The 19,371-nt window shown below is 35.6% G+C and overlaps 2 protein-coding genes across 2 annotated transcripts; one reads left to right on the forward strand and one right to left on the reverse strand.

Annotated features, from left to right (window-relative positions):
* Positions 1–285: 285 nt before the first annotated feature.
* Positions 286–8,782, reverse strand: LOC104891944 (hypothetical protein). Its single transcript, XM_010677732.2, has 4 exons — positions 8,405–8,782; positions 7,746–8,305; positions 2,201–2,547; positions 286–1,305 (listed from the first exon to the last, which is right to left on the reverse strand). The coding sequence occupies exons 1-4, from the start codon at positions 8,463–8,465 to the stop codon at positions 699–701; spliced, it is 1,575 nt and encodes a 524-aa protein (XP_010676034.1). The 5' UTR covers positions 8,466–8,782; the 3' UTR covers positions 286–698.
* A 2,047-nt stretch (positions 8,783–10,829) lies between these two features.
* On the forward strand, positions 10,830–18,170 carry LOC104891943 (hypothetical protein). Its single transcript, XM_010677731.3, has 5 exons — positions 10,830–11,472; positions 13,819–14,384; positions 14,936–15,118; positions 15,623–15,821; positions 16,816–18,170. Exons 1-5 carry the CDS (start codon positions 10,938–10,940, stop codon positions 17,586–17,588), a joined length of 2,256 nt encoding a protein of 751 aa, XP_010676033.1. The 5' UTR covers positions 10,830–10,937; the 3' UTR covers positions 17,589–18,170.
* The last annotated feature ends 1,201 nt before the right edge of the window (positions 18,171–19,371 follow it).

Here is a 19,371-nt window from a genome sequence, read left to right on the forward strand (position 1 = left end):
TAAAAAGGCATAGCATAGTTCGGCGAGTACTTAAAATTTAGTACAATCCTCCAAAATAAAGCTAGTGCAATAATTAGGGGGATGGGGCAATTCCCTAACAATATTCCGATTCATATCCGAAATTCTTCCCTCACGCGCCATAGCATCAGCTACCTTATTCCAATCACACTTCATGAATATGCACTTCACCTGCTTGAATTCCTGCAACAATTTCCCTCCACTCTCTAACCATGTTAACATATAGGAGGTGTTCAATTGGTATAAACATTTTGTTTAGCTGGTACTTTTGGTGGTACCTAAAAGTGTTTTGAAGATTTTATGAAATCAGTTTCTCACATCCCTTTGCGTAAAGACTACCTTAACACACATCCACAGTTATATTCGAAAGTAGACTTTAATGGTTGAGGATCCCATTCAATAATGCATTTCCTCCTCCACATGGAAAATGTGCTTAAAAGACAACTTGTTTTTCTTATGTTTGAAGGAACCTTCAAAAAGGCTAAATACTCGAATTGTTATGGCTAACTTCACTTTGTTACAAGCGTGGTTGGAATTTCAACTTAAGAACTTCGTTTATCTTAAGGCTTATGACTGACCACGAAAAAGTTTTCATTGAAATTAAATGCATAGAAGCGAGAAATGAAAAAAAAAAAAAAAGAAAGATTAAAGCACCCAATAGTCATGAACTGCCTTGAATATCAGTGGCTCTCATTGATGATGTCCTGGATACGTTTGAGAGATTGGATAGCTTCGCCAAGATGCATGCTTAGAATATCAGCAATATCAGCATAGGGATTCTTCACCTTTCTTTCCTTGATATCCTCATTACTTGACTGCACCGGCGCATCCGGAAATTTCTCATAATTCTTGACTTGATCTAGATATTGATCCATAGCATCAGTAGCAAATAAACGTAACTCGTTCACATCGCCTCTTGCAGCAAATCGCTGAAGTGCATGCGAAAGCTCAGAGGCAAAAGCAAATGCTCGTCCTAGCTTCTTATAAATGTCTGGTGATTCTAATAGCTTTAAGAATTGGTCTACTTCAGAATTTAGTCCCTTAATATTTGGGTGTGACTTATCAAGTCCATCACGCTTGAGATAATCCTTTGCCTTATTGAGTTCGCCTCTAGCTTCATCAAACCTGTTGGCATCAGCCATTTTTCGGGCTTCTTTCATCTTATTCGCGGTGTGTTGCCGAGCTTCTTCCATTAACACCTTCGGAGACTCTTTTGTCAATGGCGTTTCAGTGCGACTTACGGTAATAATCACAGGAGGGGCATCATAAACTTCCCCACTAGCAATTCTACACGCACAAAACAACCAAGATGTTTCCATGTTAATAATGGCATCATTTCACAACTACTTTAGCATTGAACTAATGATACAAATTTTTGGACATTTATATACTTTCTCTGTTCTGAAATAAATTAAACGTTTCTCTGAAAAAGCTTTCATTGAAAAGAGTGAAGCGTTACATTTATTTCATAATAGAGGAAGAATTTAATTTTGTAAGGGTAAAAAATATTAAAAGGTTGATTTATTGAATGTTTAAATTAAGGCAAATTTAACAATATTATACTATGTGACTTTTTAAGCTCCAACATAAGTGAATATTGATTGCAAAGTGAAGAAACATAGCCTAATTAAAATGTCAAATTATGTAAACAAATTTGGTGGACATTATATTCATTATCATTGTTGTATCTATTTTGATCACATGTTTTTCTCTGTAAGTTAAGTGTTGTAATTATTTGAAAAATAAAGAAGCATATATTTTTCTAATTAAAATTCATTCATATATTAAAAATCACATGTCATATAGAATGACAATTAACTCTAACATAAATATAGATAAAAGGAATTACTATGTAACAATAGATTATCAAGGTCCAAAACTATAATTAGATATAGGCTATGTTTGGGAACAAAAGTTGAAATAGAGCTGAAACTGATAAGGTAGATGAAATGAGCCGAACTAATAAGGTAGCTAAAAATTTCAGCACCTTATATTGAAATTATTTGATAGAAACTCAATTCCAATCAATTTTTGAGCTTAAATTTTATTTCTTACCAGAAACACGACTATTAAATTTAGGTGACTTAAATTTTTACACCTACTCATTTAAGTTGACTTAAATGTGTTGCCAAACAGAACCATGTGTGAATCTAAAATAAATTTTGAATACTGTAGAACTTACTTGTAGGTGTACGTGAACTCGAGAACATCTGTGCCTTGGGACTCTGTCACTTCATCTAGAACAAGATCCACCAAGACGCTACGTATTTCTGTACTATAGAGATTGCCAAATGAAATTGTTTTCGATCCCTCAGACTCATTACTTGATTGAAAATAATTTCCTGCGGATACCTTCTCGATTGTTGATCCTACTTTTGTGATGGTTAGAGTTAAGTCTTGAACAACGACATTAAGTAGTCCGGCCAAACATTGGGAAAATGCAATGCTCAGGTTGCTTGTTTTAGTGTTTTCAACATCTGCAGTTGAGAATGTTCCTCCATTACTTCTCTGGGCAATGTTGTGGAGCACCTACAATGGGGGCATATTAAGTACGTATGTCACAATGTGTACATGTATATGTATACGATCTTGTATGAACCAACATTAAGCTGAAAACTAAAAGCATGTACATTGTTAGGGGAAAAAGTGTTGAAAAACTAATCTAGAAAAATCTAGTGAAATTCTAGCCTAGTATTATCTAGAATATTAGAGAAAAAATAAAATAAAAGGAAGTAACATGATGACATAGGAATAGAACTATGAAGAAGAGCTTAGGGAAATCTAGAAAATTCATCTCAATGTCGGTAGAAGAAAAGCACCGGCTTGGTCAAGTATATATATGCAAGTTGTGAAGTTTGTAAGTGAATGAATAAATACAAGTTGTAATGTTCCACAAATCTCCTTTCTTCCTTTTATAAATAAAACATTCCACTCTTATACACCAAACCTTAAGCTCAAAATTTCAAACAGTGGTATCCGAGCTAATATAATCCCAAAGCCTCCATCATATTATACAATTTCTCATACTCCCATAAAATTTATACACCAAACACAAGATAATCCAACTCCCTTAAAAAAAAACTAAACACCACATAAATTAAAATGTCTTCCCCAAACACTTCAACCTCAAACACATTTAACTACCCCCAAGTAAATTGGGTACCCACATTTAAGGAAGAAAAATATCAACAATGGTCTATCCAAATAAAATCCATATTTATCTCACAAGATTTGTGGGAGTTAGTACAAAATGGTTATGAACAACCAAATGATTTAATCCAAGAAGCTACTTGGGATGAAGCACGCCGCAAGCAATATAAACAAAATCGGATAAGGGATAATTATGCCCTATCCTTAATATACGGGGAGTAGATGAAACAATCCTCCCTACTATTATGGCTGCTACAACGGCCAAGGAGGCTTGGAGTATCCTGGAGACAAAATATAGGGGCTCCGAAAAGGTAATACTCTTCAAACTCCAATCTTTATGGAGAGACTTTGATAATCTATTAATGGTGGAAAATGAAACAATTCAAGAATTTTTTAGTCGAGTAACAAATATTATAAATCAAATCCGAACTAATGGAGATAAAATTGAAGATGTCCAAGTTGTTCGGAAAATATTAAGAAGTCTCCCCAAAAATTAGTATCATATGTGGCTGTAGAGAGGAGTCTAATAAAGATTTATCTAAATTGAGTTTAACTAAATTAATGGGCTCCCTTCTAGCACATGAAGATAGAATGCGTAGATTTATAGAGCAGCCACTAGAACAAGCTTTTCAAGCAAAGTTAAAAATTCTCTAATAATGGAGAAAATAAAAGTAGAAATGGCTACGGTAAAGGAGGTACTTCATATAACCGTAGCAGGGGGAGAGGAAATTATAAAAATCAAGGAACTCGAGAAAATAACCAATCTGGCTCCTATTGCAATTCATGTAAGAAAAATGGCCATAATACACAAGATTGCCGGTATAAGTGTAAAAGATGCAAAAAGCACACTCATTTTGAAAAAGATTGTTGGTTCCGGCAAAAGGAGGAGGCCAATTTTACGGAAAATAAGGAGCCTAGAGATCAATTATTTTTACATGTTTAAATGCTCACCAAGAGTCAAATGATATATGGTATATTGATAGTGGTTGTTCAAACCACATGACTGGCAACAAAAATTCATTTGTCAGTCTGGACGAAAACATAAAAACACAAATTACTCTTGGTGATGGAAGCAACCAAGAGGTTGCTGGCAAGGGGACAATAGCCGTTAGAACAAAAAAGGCTCGTCTAAATTTATTTCTGATGTATTCTATGTCCCCGGGCTTGCACAAAATTTATTAAGTGTAGGCCAACTAATCAAAGAGGCTATATGGTGAAATTTGATGCTAATAAATGCCTCATATTTGATAAGAGAAAAGGGCAATTAATTACTACTACTCAAATGGCTCCTAATAAAATATTTCCATTAAGAATGCAATTGGAGCATAATGTTGCCCTAAGTTCTATGGTGGATGAGTCCACATTGTGGCATTTGAGATTCGGGCATCTAAATTTTAACAGTTTAAAACTGTTAAAACAAAAAGAAATGGTGATTGGGCTTCCACCTATAACTAATGAAAGAAAAATATGTGAGGGCTGTATATATGGCAAAATGCATAGATTGCCATTCCCTACTTCATCCTGGAGGGCCAGAGCTCCATTAGAGCTTGTTCATGCAGATATATGGGGCCCTACCAGAAATCCGTCTCTTGGCGGAAAAAGATATTTTCTATTATTTGTCGATGATTTCACTCGCATGATGTGGGTTTATTTCTTGGAGCAAAAATCAGAAGCATTTTCCACTTCATGCAATTTAAAGCCCTCACAGAAAAACAAAGTGGGCATTCAATAAAAATTCTAAGAACAGATTGGGGGAGAATTTACAAGTAAAGAATTCAACAGCTTCTGTAAGGAGCATGGAATCAAAAGAGAATTAACTGTCAGACGCACACCTCAGCAAAATGGTGTTGCGGAGAAAAAATCGGACCATTGCTGAGATGGCCCGAAGCATGATGCAAGGCAAAAACTTGCCCAAATGTTTTTGGGCCGAAGCCGTACATACGGCTATCTACATTCTCAATCGATCTCCCACGAAGGTCTCATGGGTATGACACCCTATGAAGCTTGGCATAAAAGAAAGCCAAGAGTGGAGCACCTCAAAGTATTCGGGTGCATCGCATATGCCCACATCCCGAAAGAAAATCGGGAAAAACTCGATGGAAAGGAGAAAATGTATTTCATTGGATACAGTGACGAGTCTAAAGGATATCGTCTCTATCAGCCCAAATCGAAAAAGTTAATCATCTCAAGAGACGTCATCTTCGATGAAGGAGCTCAATGGATGTGGATAAAGAAGGAATCTCAACCACATGAAGGAGATTTCTTATACCCAAAAAGAGAAGATGAAGGCCCAAATTATCCAGCAACACAGTCATCATCCAGCCCATCATCACCGAGATCTCCAACAACATCCTCGAGATCGGTGAGTCCAACATCAGGATCAAGCTCTCAAAGCTCAGCTCCAGTAGTGCGACGTTCACAAAGAGATCGGCGACCACCAAGCTACTTGGAGGATTTCCAGTGCAATCAAGCTATCATGGCTCTCTTCTACAGCGAACCACAAAGCTTTCAAGAAGCATCACGAGAAGAGAAATGGATCGAGGCCATGAATGAAGAAATCAAGATGATCGAGAAAACAACACATGGGAGCTTGTTGAGAAACCTGAAGACAAAGAAGTCATCGGTCTCAAATGGGTCTACAAGGTCAAGTATAACGAAGATGGCTCCATCCAGAAATACAAGGCTCGTCTCGTCGCAAAAGGTTACTCCCAACAACCAGGGATTGACTTTAACGAGACATATGCTCCTGTTGTCCGCATGGAGACTATCAGGTCAGTCCTTGCTCTTGCTGCTCAACTTAAATTACCAGTCTTTCAATTAGATGTCAAGTCAGCATTTTAAATGGGAGCTGAAGAAGAAGTATATGTTGAGCAACCGCAAGGATATCTCATCGAAGGCAAAGAAGACAAAGTATACCGCCTTCGTAAAGCCCTTTATGGGCTTAAGCAAGCACCAGGGCCTGGAATAGCAAAATAGATGGCTACCTACTTCAAAATGGGTTTATAAAAAGCCCAAGTGAGCCATCACTATATATCAAGGCCCAAGGATCACAAGATTTTCTCATATTGTGTCTTTATGTAGATGATCTAATCTACACAGGCACTAATTCAAAAATGATTAAGGAATTTAAGAAGGCAATGATGTCGGAATATGAAATGACCGACCTTGGTGCCATGAAGTACTTCCTTGGCATGCAAGTCAAGCAAAGCCCAGGAAGAATATTTCTCTCACAGGAGAAATATGCAGACGACCTACTTAAGAAATTCAACATGAGTGAATGCAAGCCATTGGCTACACAATGGCACTTAATGAAAGGCTATCTAAGAACGATGGCAAAGAGAAGGTCGATGCGTCAATATATAGAAGTTTGGTCGGCTCTCTCATCTACCTCACACATACTAGGCCCGACATAGTACATGCTGTCAGCATAGTATCCAGATTTATGAGTGAGCCAAGTAAGGCTCACTTAGCAGCAGCAAAAAGGATTCTCAGGTATGTCAAAGGAACAAAAAGTTATGGAATTCTGTACAAAACAGAGGAGAATCACAAGCTTACAGGATACACAGACAGCGATTGGGCCGGAAGCATTGACGATCGAAAGAGTACAAGTGGATACGTCTTCCAGCTGGGAACCAAGGCCATATCTTGGTCATCAAAGAAATAAGCAACAGTAGCTCCGTCATCAGCAGAAGCAGAGTACGTAGCAGCAACAAGTGCAGCATGTGAAGCAGTATGGCTTAAGAGAATTCTCAATGATCTACAACAGACATCAGAAGAACCAACAACTATCTACTGCGACAACATGTCTGCAATAGCCATGACAAAGAATCCAGTCTTTCACAGCCGCACGAAGCACATTGAGATACGACATCATTTCATCCGAGAGTTGGTCGACAAACAAGAGATCGAACTACAATTCTGCAAGACGGGGGAGCAGCTCGCTGACCTATTCACTAAAGCAATTCCGACAGAGAAGTTCATCCAGTTCAGAAGACAACTTGGAGTTCAAGATTTTTCAGATTAGGGGGAGTGTTGAAAACTAATCTAGAAAAATCTAGTGAAATTCTAGCCTAGTATTATCTAGAATATTAGAGAAAAAATAAAATAAAAGGAAGTAACATGATGACATAGGAATAGAACTATGAAGAAGAGCTTAGGGAAATCTAGAAAATTCATCTCAATGTCGGTAGAAGAAAAGCACCGACTTGGTCAAGTATATATATGCAAGTTGTGAAGTTTGTAAGTGAATGAATAAATACAAGTTGTAATGTTCCACAAATCTCCTTTCTTCCTTTTATAAATAAAACATTCCACTCTTATACACCAAACCTTAAGCTCAAAATTTCAAACAAAAAGGGATACATTAAAACAAATTTTTAACCATTATTTGTTTTTTTTTTCTTTGAGAGAAAGTGCTTCGTTCAGTTGTAAATTTTATTTCTTAGATTTATTATGAAATTTATTCGCATAATATTTGATATGCGTCACATAACTTTACTTGATTTATGATGGATTCAGTTACTCTCGTGCCAGGGATCTAAATTGTACATAAAGAAAAAATTAAGCCAATTATCTACCTTAGGGTGGTAATCTTGTCCCAAACCAAACGTATGTACAGCCACATTGTTGATGGAAACCTGGCTGCCGTCTGCTGTGCGAGGAAATGGATCACCGTCGGACATAAGCATGATGGCAACCTCGCGTCCCTTTGTAAACATCCGATTACTAAGCACTTTTACGGACTCCTCAAGCCCAGCAGTGATATTTGTGCCGCTGTCTATCTCCAAACCATCGACTAGGCCCTCGACATACGAATGAGCATCTGGAGTCATCAACCGCAGGCGGCACAGCCTTTCGGCATTGGCCGAGAATTTGACAATGGAGAGACGATCGACATGGCTAAGTTTTCTAACCAAGAACTTGGTTGCAGTCTTCATGTTTTCCAACTTCTTACCCTTCATGCTAGAACTAACATCTAACATCATCACAAGATCTACGCCAAGTCTGTGTTCGCCGGCTTCTGCTCCGGTTAACTCCACCAAGACCTTAAATTTGTCACTTTTAAGTGAAGCGTCCTGCTTATTAAAGTAGGTTGCCTTTGTTTTCCCGGCTATGAAAGAACCATCAGATGTTGAACCTAGATAAGTTTCAAGCTAAGTTATACTCAATTCATATATTGCAAATATTGTTCTTACTAAGCAGCAAACCCAGCACAACAGAAATATAGAAGACATACCTGATCCAGCTAGCATATTGACCACTTTGATCTCCTCATCGTCAAAGTAATTTTGCACCATTTTGCAAAGGAACCAGTAATACGCTGGTAAATATTTTTCTATCTCACTCGCGTCGCTTGGCGCTCTAAGCTAAGTCTGCAATTATGTATACAATCAGGACTTCAATTTGTGTAGTCGTCTAAATTCTTAAAAAAAGTACTTAGATCTAGATGCGTTAAGAAAAAATTGTATCTTTTTGCACTTTGACTTTTTTTTTTTTTTTGGTTGGATAAGGGAGAAAGATGATATCGCACGATTTCACTTCATATATATATACTTTCTCATTAAAATATGTTTGTGCTGGGTGGCATTAATCTTACGACAAATGACAGTTGAATACTTTTCTAATCAAATAACAAGCGCAAAACTTGTAGCATCAATTATAGCTTTTTATTATTTAAAGTATTCTCTCTGTCCTATAATATAGTGCCTACTTCATTTTTGTTGGGTCAAACATTAAAATGATTGACCGAATATTCTCATTTGTATGTATAAAAAAAACATATTCATGTGGGATTTTGTTAGATTCGTCTTAATGTGTAGTTTCATAATATCAACTTTTTATATTTTATATTAATACGAAATTGAAGATATTGAAGGTCAAGGTACGTCTTGGAGAACGTGTAAAAAAGAAACAAACACTATATTATGGGACGGAGAGAGTCAATAGTGTTTGGTTATTGACTTTGAAGTCTAACTCATCATCATCGTCGTCGTCATCTTTATCATCATCATTTTCAGTTTCCTACAAGAGATTTGAATTACAGTTATTTTTTATTTATGTAAAGTTTTATTTGAGTAGTTTTTTATGTGGCTTCAAAGTCTTTCTTATATAGTTTCCTTATAATACAACTACAATGTGCGCTGGCAGACCCTAAAATTGAAAGCTTGGTGGTTTTTATTTTAGGTGGTGGAGAGGTTCATCCTAGATTGGCTCCTAAGTCTGAATCTTATAGGTTATAAATGGTTTGTGGTTAATTCAAAGAATATGATTTGCCTATAAAAAAATAATAAATAAAAAACAAAGACTTCCAAAGTCAAAGTCATTGAGATCATGCACGCAAATCAGAGTTTGCTTCTGTTTTATAAACACAAATCACTAACAGCAGAAGTATTATTTACCTTATAATTCAACTCCCAGTTGTAGAGATCAGGGTTTATACTTGAAATTTCCATGAAATTCGGGAATGTGGCTGCCGTAGAGATGGTAAAAAATAAAAAATAGCACTACCCATTAACTCGACTTGAACTCGACATGAAATTAGCGATTTTGGGTTAAGGGTTTCAACTCATTTAACTTAGCAGGTTGATGCAACACGACCCTTTTATTAAATGGGACGGGTTAGGGTTGAACTCTTCTGAACCGAACCCGACATGATACCGTCTGAGTTTTAGCTACTATGCTACTTTTAATATTATTAGTTTGGCTTGAAATAGTTCAAATGTTTTCTTAACTATATATTTATTTTAGTCTTTGGTTATTCCATTTTAGTTAATTTAGGTAACATATTAGTAAATACAAATTGGGTTAGGAAATATATGAAGTTGATTTGTTTGCTTTATGCATATGTGCATGCATGCTTGATAAGTGGGTCAATAAATGGGTTTGGTAACCCACCGTTTAATAAACAAGTGGAGTTAGGTTTGAGTTTTATTGACACATTTAATAAGCATGTCGGGGTTAGGGTTAAGGGGCTTAGCCCGTTTACCGGCGCACCCGACACGAATTTGACACGATCAGAACCATTAACCAGCTCTAGCTAGTTAGGGTGGTGGGAGGTTGTATTACTCAATGAATTAATCTTGAACACATAAAACGCAAAAATGAACCATGTTAGTTAATTGCTTTTGTTTATCATCACCAAAACCATTATGATGAACAAATTTATTGTTTGATTTGTGTATATTGTATATGTGCATTGTATATTTGGATGATTTGGTCGGGACCTCTAAAATTTAAAGTGCTGGATCCGCCTCTAATTAATACTATTTTCATTTAAAACTAAATGTCGTTTCTGTTTTTTAGGTTAATCTTATTCAGAATGTATCCATATAATATCTATGCCCCCAAGTTGTATCTCAAACAGTTATTTAGACAAGTCGTTAATTTATGTAAGTCACAATATTAATTTAGCTAAGTCTTTAACATAAAATATCTATGCTCTTGAGGTGTATATAGATTACAGCCTTACATCTGCTGGTGCAAATACATTCGCTACACACGCAGTATATAGTTTTTAAATATAATTAGAAATTAGTTCGTGATTCCCTTCCTAAAACTCCGTGATTAGTGGGGTTTTGATCCAATTAATTTTAAATCATGTGCGTGATCCCTTATCAATAGACCAAGTCTACTTGACATTATCATTCCGATATATCTCATTACATACATGTCCTAGACAATAAAGGGCATACAATTAGAGTTCATCAATTTGATTGCCTTTTACAAAAGTCTTTTTCCGACCCAAACACAATAAAGAACCAAAATCACTCATGGGTGAGGATAGAGGTAGCATTGCCTTCTTCACCACCTATCGGCCTCCGGTGGCGTTGGACTTATACTCATGTCCGCTATTACCAACGTCGAACCGACACGACGAGATCCATCTGACCGATGGACAGTCGTACAACTCCAACGCCCGAGTAATTCCGCCGAAGGCTCTCAAATCGATACTCGAAAAGCTCGACAAACATCCTACGCTGGCTACCGCGGGCGTGGAAGCTGATGTTGATTCAGGTCGTCTTTCGGGAATGGTCTTTGTCTCTGAACGTACATGTGATCTCGAGACTCTTCACATAGCCCTTCGCTTCAATGACAACCCGCCAAAATTAGAAATCTTCAACTTTGCTCAAGTCTATGGCACCTTCAATGGTGTTCGGATGGAAGACAGTGCTTGTTTCGCTGAAAATGATGATTATATTGTCTATGTCACTACCAAAGATGGTGCCCCCGATCGTCGTCAACCTTGGACTACCGTCTATAAAACCAATCTGAAGACTGGGGCAACTGACCGCCTCACCCCGTCACGTATGTCCTTTTCAAACTCCAATCTTCTGTTTCATAATTTGTGCATCACCTAGGTAACACTTGGTTTATTAATAAATTTTAAATAAAACAATTATATCATATTAATTAATCCATAAAAGGAAGAGAAATACCAAATCATATACCAATAGGGTAACATATAATTTTTTTTTAATATTATAATCTTACGAGAATTGTATTCATAAAGGGTATAAAACATTTCATCATAAATTTAATTATTAATCAAAAGTCAAATGTGACCTACCACTTAATGCTGGACTGAGCAAAATTTCTAATAATTTAATTTGTGCAAATGACTTGGGACAAATAATCTAAAATAGAGGGAGTAACAAGTTTTTTCTAGTACAAGTGTTGCGCCACATGGCAATTTCACGTTTTCTCCATCCCGTTGAAAAATATTTGATTGGTTAATAAGGATTTGAATGTACCACGTAAGATTTACAATGATGCTAGAGGATATTTTCTGCACAGAGTATATTAGAAACCGCCTTGATGAGACTTACCCAAAAGATTTATCTAATATAGAACCCACAAAAAAAAAAAAAAACTGAGGTTCTAGACAACTTTTTTTTGAATCGAATTAATTGAAAAAAATTACTGAAAAATAATTTGACATAAAAACCATCTACAACCTCGTATAAACTCAAATTTACAGTCACTAGTAACAATGAATCTAACAACTATACTTGATATTACAAATCATATCACACATGGAACGAGATAGGTGAAGCATAACTACAAACACAACCATATACTTCATCCGTTCAGAAAGAGTTGCATGAATTCTGTTATAACGGACGTGAGAGAGAAACAAATTATGAATGCAAAAAGTAACAAAAATAGACAACAGATTTACGTGGTTCACCAATTTGGCTACATCCACGGCAGAGAGAGGGAGAATATTTTATTATGTGAGGAAAACTAGATTACAGAGAGAAAATAGGCTAATTCGGCGTTTAAAACCTAGGTACAAATAACCTATTTATACTTAGCGCTCAAAAACGCGTTTCCGCGTTATTCGCCGATCCGCCCGACCCCCCGGGCGAAATCCGCCCGACCGGGCGGTCTCCAGCTTCCCAGAACAGCTTACGTGCCCGACCGGGCGAGATCCGCCCGACCGGGCGAGACGAAAACAGTTTCGTCAGTTCTTCGTAAAACTGACATAACTTTCTCGTTTCTCATCGGAATTGGGCATATGACCTATCGTTGGAAAGCTCTCGGAACAAGCTATCACCTCCACTTTGAATCACCTCAAAATCATTTATAGATTGAGAGATAGCTTTTTCCGAGAGCTTTCCAACGATAGGTCATATGCCCAATTCCGATGAGAAACGAGAAAGTTATGTCAGTTTTACGAAGAACTGACGAAACTGTTTTCGTCTCGCCCGGTCGGGCGGATCTCGCCCGGTCGGGCGCGCAAGCTGTTTTGGAAGAGCTGGGGACCGCCCGGTCGGGCGGATTTCGCCCGGGCGCCCGGGCGGGTCGGCGGATAACGCGGAAACGCGTTTTTGAGCGCTAAGTATAAATAGGTTATTTGTACCTAGGGTTTAAACGTCGAATTAGCCTAAATTCTCTCTGTAATCTGGTTTTCCTCACATAATAAAATATTCTCCCTCTCTCTGCCGTGGACGTAGCCAAATTGGTGAACCACGTAATTCTGGTGTCGATTTTATTGGTTTTTTCATTCATTATTTGTTCTTCCTCACATCCGTTATAACAAATTCATAATTTCACGCTTGTCGATGCATGGTTTCAAACAGTAATATCTTAAATAAAAACTATAAAAAGTTGATATTAAAAAATTATACATTGAGACGAATCTAACAAGATCTCATATGACTATGTTTCTTCTAAAATATAAATCACCAAAGACAATCAAGACATAAGAATAAACACCATATAAATGGTGCACCTATTTCTAAATGGAGAAAGTACTACCCACTCTGAATCTTTAATATTGGACAACTTTCAATTATCTTGGATTCTAGAATTTTAAAACTCATTTCTCAACCTTTTCAGTTTTGACGTCGTTTATATTGTACAATGTACGCAATATTGGAGTATTATGTTTATTAGGAGTCTTGTATTATATTTCTTGATCTTCTCATTAAATTTTAGAGGAACATATATACAACCTAATATCATAAACCTTATTGAACTAGATATCCTAACCAATTTACAAATAGGAATATAATACAAGACTCCTAATGAACATAATACTCCAATACACAATGTGAAAACTCATTGTACAATTAGATCCTTACTGTGGAGCACGCTAGCTAGTTTTTTTTATATTGATAATCTTGTATGTATGTATCAACCCTCCAGTCCAGGCAGATTTGAGCCCCTCGGTATCACTATCAGGGAAGAGAGTAGCAGTTGCATCATTTCAGAAAAGGGGTGGTTGGCGTGGCGAGAGAGAGAAGCTAAAGACCGACATTTTCGTGATGAACGTAGCAAAGCCTTACAACCGTATATTGGTCATAAAAGATGGTGGTTGGCCAACTTGGGGAAGTGAAGATATCATATTTTTTCACCGAAAGGTTGGGAACAATTGGGGTGTGTTTCGAGCAAACATTAGGAATGGTCTCACATCAGACGTGTATCGTGTCACCCCAGAAGGAATTGACGCCATAACTCCAGTAGCTATCGACTCCAACCGAGTAGTAGTGGCTACTATCCGCAAGCAATCAGCATTGCGGAAGTTCACTGATATTCGTGAAGAAGAACAATATCGACAAATTGAGGTTTATGACTCTAGCGGACAACAAGAAACGATACGAATAACTGCCAAATTGAAACCAACAACTGACCATTTTAATCCTTTCATCATCGAAGACCAAAATGGTGAGAAACGCATTGGTTACAATCGTTGCAAGACCAATCTTCTCAAGGTAAAATTATATCTTTCAAAAGCTAGATTAATAATTACATTCCTCGTTTTGTTCTAACTGGAACGCTTTTAGACTTCTACGTTACTATAATTTTACCATATTATTCTATTGTATAAAATCAAAATTTGTATCTAAGATAATTTAGTTTATCGCTTTCTTTGTTTTAAAATATCAGATTATAGTATTTCATTCTTGGGAAATAATTTATTAAAAATATTCAAGGTCAAAGTTATATATCGGACAGTAAGAAAATCAAAGAGTTGCGATCAAAACAAAAACAAAGAAAATGTGAACTACTTTTCCCCATATTCAACTTTGTTTTCGTACATATCATTAGTATTACCTTCATCAATTTGGTCAAGATGTTCAAACTTTTACGACATAAACCCTAAATGGATATATCTGTAAGAAACCTTAAAACAATAAAATTGTCGAAAAGCCATTGATGGATCGTCTCAAATGGTTCATCATTTTTTTTAGATTACTGTTATAAACTTGTCATATGAATAATAGATTAATTATGATTATACATTTATTGCTTACTATGACAGAGTGGAGAGGATGTACCTAGAAAGTTTGACCAGTTACAATCTCAACATTCCGAAATAGAACTATTTAGGGTGTCTGGAGTGTTTCCAACCTTTTCTCCAGACGGCTCCAAGCTTGCATTTGTGGACAATGACTTCAAAGCCGTGTGGCTGGCTGATGACAAAGGATTGCGAAAGATCTATCAGGTACAATATTATGTAAAAATGTTATACTTCCTCCGTAACAAAATACATGCTACACTTTGAAAATTACACTATTCACCTACTATATTTTACCATGTACTTTTTAGTTTTAAACAAAATCAACGGTTACTAATATGATATGTTGTTTGATTCGTCTAAATGTATACTTCCATAATATTAACTTCTTATAATTTTTACTAATACCAACTAAAGTTACTAATGGTCAAAGTACTGCATCAACAAGCGTGAAAGTCAAAGTGTAACATCTATTTTGTTACTGATGAAGTATATCATCAAATAAAAGACTCTTAACCTAAAAAAGGCTTAATGAAAGTATGCAAAATTGTCACTAATTATATTGCAATGAGACTATGTTTCAAGTAAAAATATCGTACTTAATACATGTTCAAATTAATACAATTCCAATCTGCTAGTCTTAAATAAAAAGTTTGAATATGCCTAATATCTCTTCTATGTTTGAGCTAACGAGAGTTGTCTATGCTACAGATGGCTGAAAACAAATTCTTCTCGCCTGTTTGGAACCAAAATAATGAAAAGGATATATTATACATATGCTTTGGACCTTCATTTAGTGCAAAAGACACAGTAAATATCTGTGCCATCATTAATCCTGCTGGCGGTACACAACAGCGTAAAAAGCTCACTAAACAATTCAATAATGCTTTCCCATCAACGAACGGTGAAGGTAATTGATACTACCTTTGTTTCATCAATACTATAACGTGTGGACTTTTATACTGCTAATTCACTTTTCTTTGACTACCTATTCTAATATAAACCCAAGGAAAAAATAATAAAGGGGATCTTATTAGTTCACGATCTATAATATCAAAATATTAACTTATTCTATTTTCACGTATGGATAATCATATATATATATATATATATATATATATATATATATATAGTCATGTCAAGGTTATTCATTGAGAAACATAAAACACTAAATGTTTCACAGTTGTGTTGGTAAATATGCTTCAAAGTTAGTGTTCTTGATTTTCCTTATGTTTAGAAATTGTAGTTAGTGCCTTAGTGGTAATCAGTTAGCTAGGATTTGTTAGCTCTGATACCATGTTGAAATTATGAAAACAATGTAGAAGTAGAGACAAGTTTACTGCACACACTTGATTGCATTATAATTTATGAAAGATATGCTTCATTTATGTTATGTAACTTTGAAGCAAGGGAATGCATTGGAAAATATGCTCCAAAGTTAGTGGTTTTGATTTTTCTTATGTTCGGGAATTATAGTTAGTGCCTTAGTGGTAATCAGTTAGTTAAGATTTGTTAGCTGACACTTTGTTTCATGATGTTAAACGTGGGGATGTTCCTAGTAGGTGTTTCCTATTGATTAGTTTTAGTTGTTGGCGTAAAGCCTATTTAAAGGCTACTATATTTCATTCATTTATAATGCAATCAAGTGCAGTAAACTTGTCTCTGCTTCTACATTTGTTTTCATAATTTCAACAAGTTGCAATAGGTTGCTGCAATGGAGATAGTAAGTTAATTCTTGTGATAAAAAAAATGATAAATTAATAAATTATATGCTTGTTAGAAGTTCTTTTATGTAAAATATTAAGATATGATGATGCTATAGTATGAGGTATTAAAATCTTAATATTCTTTTTAAACGACACAAAGTTTGATATTTGGTTAATTGGATATTGGAAATTTAACAGGGACACAGCTAGTTTTTCGATCTACAAGAGATCATCATGAAAACGGAGGAATATTCAAGAATTTGTATATAATGAAGAGTGCAGATGAAGGAGAATTTGGAAGGGGCGAAATACGGAGGCTAACAACAGGGAATTGCATTGATACACATTGCAAGTGGTCACCAAGAAACGATTGGATAGTATTTTCGTCAAACCGTGACATGCCTGAAGATGCTCGCAAATGTGATGAAGATCTTGACTCAGGATACTTCTCTGTATATCTCGTAAAAGCCGACAATCCAGATGTTTTGGTGCGAGTGATGTATAGTGGAAGTGATCTTGCAGGCCATGTAAATCATCCATTTTTTAGCCCCGATGGGAAAAGCATCGTCGTTACTTCAGATGTTGCGGCTGTATCAGCTGATCCGATGTCGTTGCCGCTCTTCCTACACTCAGCCAGACCTTACGGAGATATCTTTACTATTGATATTGATTCAGATGATATTAATAAGAACGAGGATTTAAAGATGTTCAACCGTATTACTCATAGTAGATATGAGAATGCAACTGGTACTTGGACCAAATCCTCAACTCGTGACCCTTCTGCTAAATGGAATCAACTTATAAAAACACTCCCCATGTACTCTACCGCTCCTTGGTTGTCTACCAAAGAAAAGATGGTGGTTGCCTCTAAGATCTCTACTGCTGCTGCGACACTCATGCTCTTGTTCCCTTATGTCTCTGTAGTCATGTTGGGTCTTGTATTATTAAAAGCCTTTAAGAGAGCGAACTGAGGTCACTTATTGAACAACATGCTTTTTGCCATTTTGGCGGAAACAATCCAAGTTTTAAAAATGGATGAACCTCAAAGTTTTAAACATCGGCCCCACACCCTCTAGTTATTGTATGGAACAATTAACGTTGGTTTGTAATAGTTTGAACAATTAGTAGTAATGAATGAAAGTCCTTGTTTACCAAAAAAAAGCTATAAACATCTTTATTAGCACGTAAACTGTTGGAGTTTCTAAAAGGATAGCTTTTACGAAACAAGTTAACCTCATATTCAAATTAAAGGTCTTTGTGATTAACCGGTAGCTTTTTGTTACCGTGCAAAGTATGCATATATGTTGTACTAAAAGTTAAGTGATGATATTGTGTCAGACTCGTCTGACAAACCATTCTCGTCGGATGAAACCACGCGCGTCTTAGTTAAAAGCAGCAAAACAATAAAACAACACAAGCTGAAAGAATAATAAGACTAACTGAAACAAAGTAAAATGAAACCTGAATGAAAAAAGAAGCACTAACTGAAAGGAAAAAAGAACCAAATGAAAAACAAGCAACAAACTGAAACACAACAAACCAATAATCACGCAAATAAACACCAACTGAAACAAATACACATTACCAAAGAGAGGTAGTAATATGTAAATACCAAAGAAGCTAGAAGCTAAATATAAACAACTGAAACACATAAAAAATCACATGAATCATGAAACAAACCAAATAAACAAATTAAGCAATTCAATAACAATCTGAAAGAATTTACACACCAACTGAAAGAATACAAGAATCAACTGAAAGAATACAATAATCAACTGAAAACATCAAAAAATCAAAGAAAAAAAAATCAAAAATACCAAATGAAAGGTAAAAATGTCTAAATGAAAAAAAAATAACATCAAATGAAAGGAAAACATATGTGAATGATACAAAAAAACAATTAAAACACACCAAAAAAACAAAATATGTAAATGAAACAGAGACAACATCAACTAAAATAAAAACATAATAAAATGAAAGAAACATATCTAAATGAAACAACAAACAAACAAAATGAAAAAACATAAACACTACGAAATGATAAAACAACAATACCATGAAAAACACTTAACTAAATGAAATCAATACAGCTACTAAATGACAACAACATCCATCACAATCAAAGCAAAAAAAATCAACAAAGTAAACAGACAAAAAAAAAAAAAAAAGCCCGCGCGCGTTAAGTTGGGCTCAACCCGTCCGACGGAACCTATTGGGTCAGACGGTCTGACCCAATAGTTTCACAAAAGTTAACTATTCTAATAGAGAACAAAATTATCTTCCGTCTACTACGAAACATATTAACTTATTATTAGGTTATGTAATTCATTTTTTTTTAATTTCACATCTCCGTATGCTTTAAGACCCGTCGGTTGTCGCAGCTAAGAAGTTGAGTAAAGATTGTGTCTGCCGCTAATTTTTGAATTGTGTCAATTAGGATATAAAATTTTGGTTTTATTTCCCAATTTTTAAGTTTTTATTTAGTTCAATAAGATCAACAAACAATTTTATTATAGTAACAATAATTTTATTATTATCATAAATAATAATAATAATAACAATAATAATAATAATACTTCTATTTATATTTTTAATAGGCAGACTCATTCAATAAAGAAATGACAATATAATTGGGAAAAACAAGAAACGGGAGCAGGTGGGTTAATTAGAGGTCACAAAGGGGATAATCATGAAAATTTTACAATAATTGCTCATGCGGCGAGATGAAATGATCGTCGTTGGTTTTTCGTTGTC

This window comes from Beta vulgaris, chromosome 4 (genome assembly GCF_026745355.1).
Source record: "Beta vulgaris subsp. vulgaris cultivar EL10 chromosome 4, EL10.2, whole genome shotgun sequence".
Classification (NCBI taxonomy): domain Eukaryota; kingdom Viridiplantae; phylum Streptophyta; class Magnoliopsida; order Caryophyllales; family Amaranthaceae; genus Beta; species Beta vulgaris.